Source organism: Amblyomma americanum, chromosome 1 (genome assembly GCF_052857255.1).
Source record: "Amblyomma americanum isolate KBUSLIRL-KWMA chromosome 1, ASM5285725v1, whole genome shotgun sequence".
In the NCBI taxonomy this organism is placed as follows: domain Eukaryota; kingdom Metazoa; phylum Arthropoda; class Arachnida; order Ixodida; family Ixodidae; genus Amblyomma; species Amblyomma americanum.
Genome location: NC_135497.1, coordinates 257,360,783 through 257,373,564, shown reverse-complemented (window position 1 = coordinate 257,373,564; position 12,782 = coordinate 257,360,783). Strand labels below are relative to the sequence as shown.

The 12,782-nt window shown below is 47.3% G+C and overlaps 1 protein-coding gene across 21 annotated transcripts in view; it reads left to right on the top strand.

Moving 5' to 3' along the window:
* The window catches only part of LOC144114981 (uncharacterized), a 154,408-nt gene that overhangs the window by 42,638 nt on the left and 98,988 nt on the right, over positions 1-12,782 (top strand). For 20 of the 21 annotated variants that reach the window (XM_077649082.1, XM_077649079.1, XM_077649070.1 and 17 more), the window contains 2 exons: positions 319-591; positions 4,189-4,311. In XM_077649082.1, coding sequence (XP_077505208.1) covers positions 319-591; positions 4,189-4,311 — 396 coding nt within the window. The remainder of the gene's footprint in view (positions 1-318; positions 592-4,188; positions 4,312-12,782) is intronic. The other variant, XM_077649072.1, reaches the window with a different exon arrangement.

Below are 12,782 nucleotides of genomic sequence, written 5' to 3'. Positions count from 1 at the left end.
GTCACAGTTGACGAGACCTATTAGCAAAAGATTAAAATGCACTGAATGGTTTGTTTGATAGTTTTGTAGTATTCAGGATGTAAAAACATTGTATGTAGGGGTACAATCTTCTTTTTTCCGGCACTTGAAGCAAATGGGACATGTGTCCCACTGTTGCGTAAAGGGTTTTTAAAAGCAAAACAAATCCATTGAGGTGGAGTTAATCGGAACGATTAATCAAAGTTTTTTGTATTAAGAGAATTGCACGTTTTTTTGTTATGGTGGTACCATGTTTGCATATCACACACACACAAAAGCAATGCTGTTGCTACTTTGCAGCAACTTGAGCAGCAGCTAGACGAGCTGAAGGACAAGAAAGTTCCCAGCTTGAAGCGACAGCTGGACACCAGAACTGCTGCCCTGCAGGCCATTTCGGCTCATGCAGCCAAGCAGGAGGAGGCCTTGAAGTCCCTGCACAACGTGCACTCGTTATGTTCTTTAATACAGCCCAAGACAGAGGCCTTTCTGCAGCTTATTGATGACTCCCTTGCAGCAGGTGACATTCAGGCAACGCAACGAGCCAAGAATGACTTTCAGAGAGAGTTAAGCAAGGTACGGTTGCCCTGTTTTTGTGAGCCTTGTTTGTCAGAGCTGGATGTGTTTCATCACTGTAGCATCTAGTCATTGCTTGTTTAAAAAGTCCTCAAGGCTTCATTGAGCTCTTATGGAACTTTGCTACTTCATCCAGATACTTTTTTGGCAAGCAAATTTTTTTTAAATACGGTAAAGTGAATATGTCAGAGTTGTAGGCTAACACATTCCCTTTGCAAATACTAGATAATTCATACTAATAAAGTCGAGCCTGTGTTGTATCAAAACCACATATATACAGTCGATCCCGGATATATTGAATTCTAAGGGGATCGCAAAATAGTTTGGTATATCGATAATTTGATATTTAAAACAAGGCATCAGATAACCTTATCTCTAACATAAAAGCATGAATGCGATGCACCAGTGTATGGTGCTTTGGAAGAAGCCACTGCTGATCAAAAGCAGTCCATTTCTTTTACCGGTACACTATAAACGCAAAAATATCAATTAAAATTGAGGTACAGTTGATTTCTGTGTCGCTTTCAGCAGTGAAGCAGGCCACACGAGAGCTGCCACAAGCCTTCTGTCAGCTAGGCTGGCTTCATCACATGACAACCAGTGCACCAAACACTGGCTTTCCCGCATGACAGCAGTGTCATGTGGTAATCAAGCACTTCAGACCGAAGGCCACCCTCACTCAAGCGCACCCCACGTTCACCGCATCATGCGGTTTCACAGCACTACTGCTGCCAGCAGGTGTCCAAGGCCACACCTAAGACCAGGCTCAGATTGTGAAAAACGCTTGCGAAAGTCCCATTAGGAGAAGTGTCACTTGCAGGGGTGCGGCATGCAGTTCGATATAGTGAGTGTTTACTAAACGGGAGTTCGATTAATGTGAACCACTATTACTCTACATTTAATTGTGTATATAACGAAATAAAGAAAAGTCCGCATTTCTTCGTTGCATTTAATTTTCATGTGAAAACTCGAAAGGACACGAAAGGAAAGCTAAAGTAAAAAACAAACGTTCACGTTAAACCCCTGTTAATCGAAGTCGTAAATATTGAGAGAAATTTCGCCATCACATTGATAATGAGAGTGCGACAGCGGCTACCACTGTCTCCACTGCAGATCGCACGACATCGCTAGCATGTGGTGGGAAGAGTGGGGATGCAGGTGAGTCCGAAGCACCTGTCTCTTTCTGCGTGTTTGTTTTCCCATAAAAAAAAAATTAGACTATCTTATTGCTAAGATCAAATGTAAGCATGGAGTACACTGCAATAAAGACATAGCGTATTCTAGGACGGCTCATAGATATTGATAGCTTCTCTTAGTTTTGGGGAGCGTCCCTTAACAACCGCACTCTGGCTTCTCCCAACACTGGACCACGAATACGTTGTTTTTGACGCATCTACGTCAGTGGCGGTACAGCATGTAGGCACCAGAGGGTGAAGGAAAGCTTCACTAATGTTAATTTGGGTTCGACTCCATGATCTCCCTCAGTTCTGTTGCCATGGTCATCCATAGTGCACTGACAATGGGAAATAAAAGAATTTTGTGTCTGAAATCTTTCGGTCTGCTCGTCTGCTATAGCAATGGACTCTTCGCCTCGCGTTGCTGGTGCGCTCTGCTATCCCCACTCTTGCTGCGCATCTGCTGTCAGCGCCTGAATCACGCGAGCAGCTGAGCGGCGATAATGGGCACTCATTGCTCGTCCCGTGCCCTCTTTGCTATGTCCTGTTGTTTTTTGCTGCCTTGAGGCATGAGCTGTAATGGTGCCATTTGGCGTGACGGTATAAATCTGAAAGCTGTGGAGACTGCTGCATTTGTTGCGGAGAGGTGCTGATCGCGCTGGGGCATGGCGCATTGTAAACATTCCTCTCATGGTGGTTTGTGTTTTATCTTCGTGAAACTTTTGCGTGATTCGGCCAAATTTCAAGTAACATAGCACTAGTTAACAGATAGCATGGCGAGTTCATTATATTAAGGCAGGCTGCCCCAGCACCATCGTTACATGAAGCTTGCAAATACGTACCTTTCAGTGGGGGGTGGGTGCACTGGGGAATTGAAAAACTTCATAATATCAAGGAATTTGCTACATGGAGGTTCATTACATCCGAATTTAATTGTGCTTTGCTATACTTTTGCATGGGATGACAATTCGATATAAGCAATAATTCTAGTATATATCTGGGTTCGATATATCCGGGATCATCGTATTTCAAATCATTGGCAATATCGAGTGCTGAGATTGTCCCCTGTAAAATCCTGTGTAAATGTACGGAAAGTCGCATAGTGCATTGAACTCAATTTCACCATTCATTAAATATGTTGAGCTTTGCACTGTGCCACAGCAAGTGATACTTCTCCTAATGCAGCTCCCATGATCACTTTTTGTACGCGTGCATTTGTGGATATGGTTAGTGGCCCAAGCTCACGTGCATAAGAGGTGGGGCCACAGTTCACCTCTTATGTACCTATGCAGGAATTGCTACCCCCGTCTGCATATGTGCTGGATCCTTGTTGTCAATGTTTTCAATTTTTCACTGTTATTTTGGAGCACCGACTCAGGCAGATAATACCATTTGATGATAACAGAGGCTGCTAAGGGGCTGTGATTTCTCACGAAATTGTAGCACATAGTGTTATGTTGTTTACTGTGGCTACTCATGACTGCATGTTCGATGGGTAAAAAGTGGAGGTAACTGTATTTGCTAGAATATGTTGCGAGTTTCTTTTCTTGAATGATTTGCCTCAGAACACACCTTACGTTATTTGGGACTGAGATATTCTTAAAGGGTGAATTTTGTTTCGCTGCTCTTTGAGATATACTTACAGTGAGCTCAACCACCAGGCTTATGAGCTGTGGGAAGAAGCCAGCTTCTCAATGACTTTGGGCCATCGAGGCAAAGTGCGGAGCGCATATAGGAGAAATAGGGTGGCTGTGAACTTGGGAAGAAGGCAGCGTGGGCTGTTGAGAATGGGAAACTGAAAAGCTGTGTGAGGTAGTGAAGGAAAAAGGTTTAATGGGCACTGAACTGTGCTTCACAAAAAAGGTAAAGCAGTGGAGGCAAAAAGCAGAGGGGTAGCGGCATAGTGGCTGTTGTGTGAAAGGCTGCATGCATTAATATGTAGGGGGCTTTGCGGTACTCTATTTTGTCGTGCTAACTTCCGAAGTGCAACCTCGTGAAAAGCATTGTGGATACAGAAAGTGGCGCTGTGTTCATGCATAGTCCTCTGCTATGGCTGGCCTGAAGATTTTGAACTCGTGTTATAATTGCAATATATTTTTCCTCTTTCCTTAAAGCTTAAAATCTCACCCTTGCATAATATTTGTGATTGCTTGATTTCACACAAATACAGTATGTCAGTAAATTTATAATAAGGTATTTATGATTCTTACCTTTTTTATGATTATCGCTACGTGGAAGGGTGCAGTTGCTAGTGAAAAAAAAAAGGTACACCCTTACGTATCACATGCCTCAGTGCTTTTCAGATACAAGCCTTTGCTGTGCTTCTGGAAAGCTGAATGTTTTGTGCTAAAGTGTTCAGTCAATGGGTGGCTGACAAATGCAAAAAAAATTGTCATTTGCTTGGGCCTGATTTATGTTGCAGATTTCCAGCGAGCACTGCTCATTCCAGCTAGACTCCACTGAGCAGCCATGTTCAGTTGCTGCATTCAGTGATAGGGTGTGGAAGCTTGAGGCTGAACTTCAATCTAGAGAGAACTTGATTGAGGCAAGTTCTTTTTTGCATGAATTTCTTCTGAGCAGAAGGTACTATATAATATAAAAAGTAGCAGCTTTAAGTTGGATAATATTCAGTGAATTCAGTCTGAATGTATTGAATGTACTAAATATAGAAGAACAAGGTCTAGAAAAAGGACCTAGTTCTTTTATGCATTTTACTTTTGTTAATGTTTGATTTCATTTCCAGAAAATTAATTCAGTTTGCTGCAAAACCTCCAGTTTAAATACATGTTTTTCTTCTTGGATAACTGGTTTTAAATATGTTTAGTAGTTCCTGGTTGCTTTCGTTAACATGTCTTCTGCAGTTAGCTTTCCATTAAATCAAATGAAAAATTAGAAATTGGTATAGTCTTACAGTATTTATTCAAATATAAGTTTTTTTACTCATAATAGAAATGAAAAGTCACGCTCACGATATAATCGAATATTCATGTTCAAATCAAATATGTGGAGACAGAAGCACACTATGCTGTATTTACTTGAATATTGGTTAATCGGTAGTGCAAGTTGGCCCCTAACTTTGGGAAGCTTTAAAAAAAAAAAACGGTCAACATATATCGGAGCAGTGGCCAAGTAGTCAGACTCCTGGCTGGAGATGGCGCACTTACGTACCAGCTGTGGATTCCACGCATAGTCCCGAGGAAAGGCGATGAAATACGCATGACTTGAAGGCATTGTAAAGGCCTTCGTTTCGTTATCAATGTTTGGCAGACTCCCTCAGCATTCGCAGCAGCGTCAATGCTGCACACTAATGGCAGTAATCCGCTTTGGGTGCACGGAAAGCTTGGTTTTGCTCATGAGAAGGAGGAAAAGGTGCAAAGGCACTAGGGCGAGAGCAGAGGAGTGGACGAGACGAGCGCTAACTCTCAACAGAAGGTTTATTGAAGAACATGTATCCTAGCGGGAGAACTGCACATGTGCTGGTGCCTGTCTGCTTCACAATCACACTTTAAAAGCCTTCAAGGAGAGGGAGGAGGAAGCAGTAAAACATAAGGTTCTGGTTAACGCGAAACAAGTTGGGATGTCAAAAAACACTGTTCTTTCTGGTTGGTTGATATGAACTGGACAGACAGACAGACAGAAAAACTTCATTTCGGAAGTGAGCTTTAGACCCTGCTGTGTCTCTGGGCCACTGCGTGGCCCCACACTGCATTAAGTAAATCATGTCGGTACATGACGTCGGCAGCCCGAGTCACTGCAGCAAGCTGCGATGTCGGGTCTACAGGCGTGAGCAGGACCTCCCAGTCCTCCCAGCTCGAGATGGCGTGCTGTTCCTGTGGGGGGAGGGTCAGCAGGGCAGCCGAAAAGGATACGGGAGAGTGTGGCGTGAGGGTCACCGCATAGGGAGCATGCAGGGGATGTGCCACAATAGTGGGATAACAGCTGAGGGGATGACAGAGAGTGGGTCTGGAGGCGTCTGAAGAGGATCTGTTGGGAGTGCGTAAGAAAGGGGTGGAGAGGGGGGTGAGCCCGACGGTCCAAACGGGATATTTGCGTGACCTTCGCAAAGGTGTGCGCCCGCTCCCTCAAGAATCCTGGATCGAGACTGTCCTGAGCCCGGCAAATCAAGCCTCGGGCCAACTTATTGGCAGCCTCGTTTCCAGGGTTCCCAGAGTGAGCCGTCACCCACTGGAGCTCTACCCTGCGCGGGAAATTTTGGGTAGGGGTGTTCAACAATTGCTAGGCAGGGGTGTGAATCCTGCCCCTGGCAAAGCTGGACAGAGCCGTTTTGGAGTTGCTGAAGATGTATTGGTCGTCCAAACGTGCAAGGGCTAGGGCGATGGCGGTCTCCTCTGCCTCCTCGGGCGTAGAGCCCGAGGGAAGATGGTGAGTTAGGGGGTGGGGTAGGGTTTGATTGTAGGCAACTGGAGGCATGCTAGCGCATCAGTTGCTTTGAGCAGTCTTTGCTGTTTCAAACAGCTCACGCCCGAGCCTTCCTGCATGCCTGCCAATAACCGAAGTGTAAGGCAGCAGACGGTGACATTTCCAGCCCTTACAATGGGGTGAAAGATTGGAACCGTAATCGTTATCTATGGACTTGGCATGCATCCCTAATCTGTCATTTAGGCACCACCGGCCTGTCTGGCCAATATAGATTTGACCACAGCTCAGAGGGATGTTATAAATGACTCCCTTGGTGCACAGAACAAATCTTTCTTCATGCTTCTTGCTGCACCCGTTATTTCTTTTGATTCTTGCTGCACCCGTATTTCTTTTGATTCTCTCCAATCACCAGGCAACAAAGCTTTGACAGTCACGGCGCTTTGAAAACAGCAGCAACATTACATTTAGCCGCAATTCTCTTCAGATTATGCGACACGTGATGTACAAGGTCGTCCAAAATATGTGTGAACACGGCGAAGTGTCGGCGCATCCGGCGAGGCCGCGCATTGAAGCTATACAGTGCAGGTGCACAGGAGACTGGTCACAGTGCTCCGTGTCGTCTGCTACAGTGCGGAAGCGCGCCGCACTTGCTTTGCTGGGAAGCACGCCTAACTGAATGCTCCGAGATGATGCTGCGCGAAAGTGCACTTCACTCACTGCAGTGCATTGTTGTTGGTTCCACGTACTACAACTCAGTGGCCTGTGTTCTCAGTGCCGCGATCTTGGTTAAATGCTGGCGTGGTTTCAAGTTTCTCACTTCTAGTTTGGATTGGTTTATGTTATTAAACATCCTTACTCCATAAGGAGCGCGCGACTACTGAGTCGGTGGTACCAAGTTCGATCTAAGCTGCTGCGGCCCAGTTTTGATGGAGGCGAAACGAAAGACAGTCATTTAATGTGCTATATCAGTGCATAGTAAAAATCGCCAGGGGTCAAAATATTCGAAGCCCTCCGCTGCGCCGACGTCTTCCATAGCGTGAGTTGCTTTGGGATGTTTAACAACAAAAACCAATCCAAACTAGAAGTGAGAACTTTAAAACTACACCAGCATTTAATCAAGATCGCGGCACTGAGAACACAGGCCACTGAGTTGTAGTACGCCGAACCGAAAGCACGCTGCAATGAGTGAAGTGCGCTTTCCCAGCAAAGCGAGCACGGTGCGCTTCTGCACTGTAGCAGACACGAAGCACGGCCTCCAGTCTCCTGTGCACCTGCGCTGCATAGCTTTGATGTGCGGCTGCGCCGGATGCACTGACGGTCCACGAAGCGCGGTCACGCTTTGCTGTGTTCATACATATTTCGGATGGCCCTGTACATAAGGAATGGTCTGGCTTGGTTTATAGGGGTTTAACGTCCCGAAGTAACTCGGGCTATGAGAGACACCGCAGTGAAGGGCTCCGGAAATTTCGACCACCTGGGGTTCTTTAACGTACACTGACATCGCACAGTACACGGGCCTCTAGAATTTCGCCTCCATCAAAATTTGACCGCCGCGGCCGAAATCGAACCCGCGTCATTCGGGCCGGCAGCTGAGCGCCATAACCGCTCAGCCACCGCGACAGCTCTCACATAAGGAATGAGAGTGAAGCTTAAGATAAAGAGACCGCTGAAAAGGCACACTGAAAAACAAAAGGGGAAAAGCATCACTGTCATGCCTTATGTACATAGCAGGTCGCATAGTCTGAAGAGAATTGTGGCTAAATTTGATGTCGATGCTGTTTCCAAGGTGGCATGTAAACTGTCGAAGCTTTGTCGCATGGTCAGAACCTTGTTTCTCACTGCTTCCTCAACTCTCTCCTTGAAGGTTTTTCAAGATCAGTGTAGTTATGAAGCAGATAGGTTCAGCGGATATGTGTAATTCTCCCGCTAGGATCCATGTTCTTCTTTATATCTTCTGTTAAAAGTTGGCACTCGTCTAGTTTATTTCTCTGCTCTCGTCCTTGTGCCTTTGCACTTTTTCTTCCTCATCACGAGCTACCAACAAGCCCAAATTATCACTCGTTTGGCGTTGTTATTGCACGCGAAAAAGCACTGTTGCTACTTTCCTCGGTATTGCTACCTGACACACTTTTTGGCGACATCGAATTTGCACAATTTTTCAACGGCTCCATCCAAGATAACGACTCGTTTAAATGTTGCTGAAAGCAGCTACCGACGTTCGAGAGGCATGACTCTCCGCAACTGAGCGACTGGGAGAAGTTTCGTTCTTACGATGCGACGTCTAAATCGCATGGTCGACGTGGACTCCGAACTTATCGTCGTTATTGGTCTTACCAGGTAACCTTTTGTGTGGCTTTCTTGAAACAAAGTCCACACTAAGATCATTTGTTGAGGTACTTTTATTCTTAAATGCTACTTATCTTTCCGTATACTTTACGTGCCCACAAAGTTGACCCTCTCGTTACTGTCATGTGTTTTGTTTTTTTTCCGTTTCACGCCTGCAAAGTCGAGCCCCGTGTTACAACCGTGGTTGTGTTAAATTTGGGGAAATACAGGAACTTGAATGTAGCGCTGTTTTTTTTTTACCGAAAATAGAAGTGAAAAGTCACTCTCCGTTGTGATAACCAAATATTTTGTGCACACTAGGGCACACTATTCTGTAATTACTTGCGTATTGGTTGATACGTCATGCAGGTTGGCCCCCAACTTTCGGAAACCGAAAAAGAAAAAAAAGCCATATTGGTTGGCCAGCAGATGCTCCGAGCTGCGGATGTTTAACAAAGGCAACCAGCATGGTTTATCACATATCGGAGCACTAGCACTGAGGAACCCGTCACGGTTGAAGGTGCACTTAACTGAGTGCAGATTCGACGCACCATCCCGAGAAAATGCCATTGAACATACAACACGTAAAGGCCTTTGTTTTTTTTTTCTGTTAAAGTCTGGCAGATGCTCAGCGTGTGTAATCCAGCCAAGATTTCAGGATGTCCAAGATGTTGTCCAGCCACCCATTGCATGATTTTATCTGAAATCACCCAGAATCTGATATTGTCTTGCAGCTGTTTAGGGTACACCAAATAAAATTGTGCTGAAACCAACTTAGCTTTAAATTTTGCATTCATGAATTTGAACTTAAGCTGAGCATTCTAAATTATGAGGACCTGTTCCTCTTAATTTGAAACAGAAAGCAGCACTCACCGTGCCACTTTAACTCTACTGCAACATATTACAATACATGATTGTTGTGTTAGAGGTGGGGTCAAAAAAACATTGGTATGACGAAGCAGTCAGTCCCAGCCAGTAATTGGCAATGGAACATGTATGTAAGCAGACACTAGTGAAAAGTAATAGTGGCATTGCTGCAAGTCTTTCAACTTTTGTAGCTCTTCAGTTTAGCAGGGGTCTGATCTTGGTTAATGTAATATATTTGTAATCTCTGAGCACTAATGTATCAATCAAGCTTGGCTTATGGTTTATGTTTAAGTTCATGACTGAAAACGAGGTCAACTTTGTGGGGTTTATTTGGGGAGATAAGTACGTTCTCCCCACTCAATCGCGGCTGACACGGTTCAAAGCTGCCCGGACCCCACCCCGTGATCGCGTGCGCTACCGAGCACACGCCAACCACGGCGGGCCTTGCTCTGAGGGAAAAAAGGAACGACACATTGGCTAACACAAACAGGCATTTATTGCTACAGCAACAATAACTCCAGCTAGCAACAAGGTACTCTAATGAATCAAGGTCGTCCGACTCACCAGCAAGGTTCCGAGCGAATGTTTGCCCGCGCTAGGGCAAAGGATACTCCGCGCCCCTGGACGGGACGAGTACAGGAGCCAGTCTCCCCGCCGCTTCCTCGCCCCGCCGGGGAAAAGCAGAGCCGCGAGCGACACGTCCGCTCGCGTCAACGATCCCAGCCGAAGAGCCTCATGCCCCCTCTCCCGCGTGCGGGCTCAAGCAGTCTCACGCGCAGCGACGCTGGCGCCCTCCCTTGCCAGTTAATGTAACTGACAAGGGAATGCGTTCCTCCTCGAGGTGAGGCTGCTGCTGCACAGTGCCTCGCGGGAAAGCAAACACGGGATTGCAGGGCAGGTGCCCACATCCCCCAACCTTATATAGACCCACGCGCCTGAAAGTACGTACATGCTATGGAGGAGTCTCCTGGTCTTCATGTCCTTGAGGCGCTTCTTGCAGCGGAGATCACGCCGACAGCGTCCACGCAGACTTCTGCGGTGTTCCGAAGGCGGCGTGAAGGTCGCCGCTGGGGCGACTCGCATGGCCCGCGGACTACCGTGTCCGCAGACCCGCGAATAGAGGGCCGGTGCGAAAACTGCAGGCCAGGATTCTGCAGTAGTCGCCAGGGCAGCAGCAGCTGGAGGTGACTGCTGACTGGCCTCGCCACAGCTGCCCCGGATGGATGTGGCGAACAGGATACAAGCCGCTCCGTCGCAGCAGGTGGCAGCGAGATGATGTGCACCGGACAGCAAGCCTGGGTGGCTCCACCGGATCTACGAAATTGCCAAAACGCTCTCGGCGTGCCTTTAACGTAGGTCACGGGAGGGGAAACGGCATCCACAAGGGCCTCGTGGCACAATGCCTAACTAGCTAGCAAAACGTGTCGGCGGCTGTGCAAACGCAAAGTTCGAGTGAACGAGACTGCTCAGTTCGTGCGAGGTTACAAAAAGAAATGGGCAGGCAGCAAAGTGCGCCCCCTGTCAACAACACGGTCCGGTGGTCGTGTTTCTTCTGACGTGGTACAGGCAGCTCCAAAAAGCCTCAGGCCTAACTACCACTCCGACAACGTCTGTGAACACAACAAAGACCCGAAATGGGATACGTGCGCACAGCCGCGAGGAGACATTAGCTTTATGGGGTGGTCCTACCCCTCTCACTGCACAAAGCAGCTTCTGAGCAGTCGGCGCCCACCGTATCGGACGGTGTCGGAGCGCCCGGTGCCGAGCTGCAATACCAGCGAGATCGTAGCGGCATCCGTGGCCCCAGGCCGCCTGGCTCCCGGAGCCGTGACTCCCAGAGTCGAAAAAGAGACAATAAAAAAATATATACAGAAACTCTGACCACCCACGTGGCTTCCGTACTCACTCGCTTCGGGCTCGGCGACTCCGTGGGCGCTAGGCCTCGCGCTCCCTCGATGCGGACCAAGTGATTCTCGCGAAGAAATTAGGGGAAAATGTGCTGAGCATGTCGAAAAGTTCGAACATGCTGCAGCGCAATACACCTCACACTCAAGAAAGCATGCCGCAGGTCCTAGCGATCAAAATTCACTCTAGGCCTAGCACTTGTCAAGTCCGGACAAAGAGCGTTCCTCAAACCGAACCGACAGTCGTCCAATGTTTCAAGAGCGGGCGCCACGTTGGGCGCCAGATGTGGGGTTTTTTTGGAGAGATAAGTACGTTCTCCCCACTCAATCGCTGCTGACGATGACATGGTTCAAAGCCGCCTGGACCCCACCCCGTGATCGCGTACGCTACCGAGTGTACAACAACCACGGTGGACCTTGCTCTGAGGGAACAAAGGAACGACACATTGGCTGACACAAACAGGCATTTATTGCTACAGTAACAATAACGCCAGCTAGCAACAAGGTACGCTAATGAATCAAGGCCGTCTGACTCACCAGCAAGGTTCCGAGCGAATGTTCGGCCACGCTAGGGCAAAGGATACTCCGCACCCCTGGACGGGTCGAGTACGGGAGCCAGTCTCCCCGCCGCTTCCTCGCCCCGCCGGGGAAGAGCGGAGCCGCGAGCAACACGTCCGCTCGCGGCGACAATCCCAGCCGAAGAGCCTCATGCCCCCTCTCCCGCGCTCGGGCTTAAGCATTCTCACGCGCGGCGATGCTGGCACCCTCCTTTGCCAGTTAATGTAATTGACAAGGGAATGCCTTCTTCCTCGAGGTGAGGCTGCTGCTGCATGGTGCCTCGCGGGAAAGCCAACACGGGATTGCAGGGCAGGTCCCCACAACTTGTAAACTGTTCAGGAGCTAATAAAAGCCTTGTCCCCCAACTTCTGTGAGCAAGATACTCTACTGTAGTGCATATTTAGGGCTGTTTTTTTCATGGATGCCTGCTAAATTCTCGTGTGTTGGATTGGCTGAATTATCAAGTTTAGTGTCATCCTTCATTAAAGGAGTATCTAATTTTTTGGTGCCTGGTTTCTTGTTTGTAATGATGTGTATGGTATTATTATACATGGATTACCACCTGGTATTCTCTGACGACTGCTAAATAATTTATAATCTCATTTCCTTTCCCTGCTGTTTCGGTTTCAGTTTCAACAGCTGAATAAGGACTGTGGCGTCATTGTGTGCTTACAGGCCATGTGAGACATGAAAAAACTGCAATATTGTCGCTGCTTCCACATTCATTGTCATTCCGGCTTTTGAAGAAGGCTGGCTTCAGCACTACAGTAAATTAAAATGATGAACCAGCGATTATATGGATGTTTTTCGATGCCTCACGTGACTCAAAATCACTCTTTGACGTCACAGCCATCATTCGGTTGTTGAAACCGAAACCAAAAGAGCTTGACAGAAAAAATTCTATTACAAATTTTTTAGCGGTCGTAGTTGAATATCACATAGTGATTCATGCGTAGTAGTGTCTTCAGCATCATTGTACGGA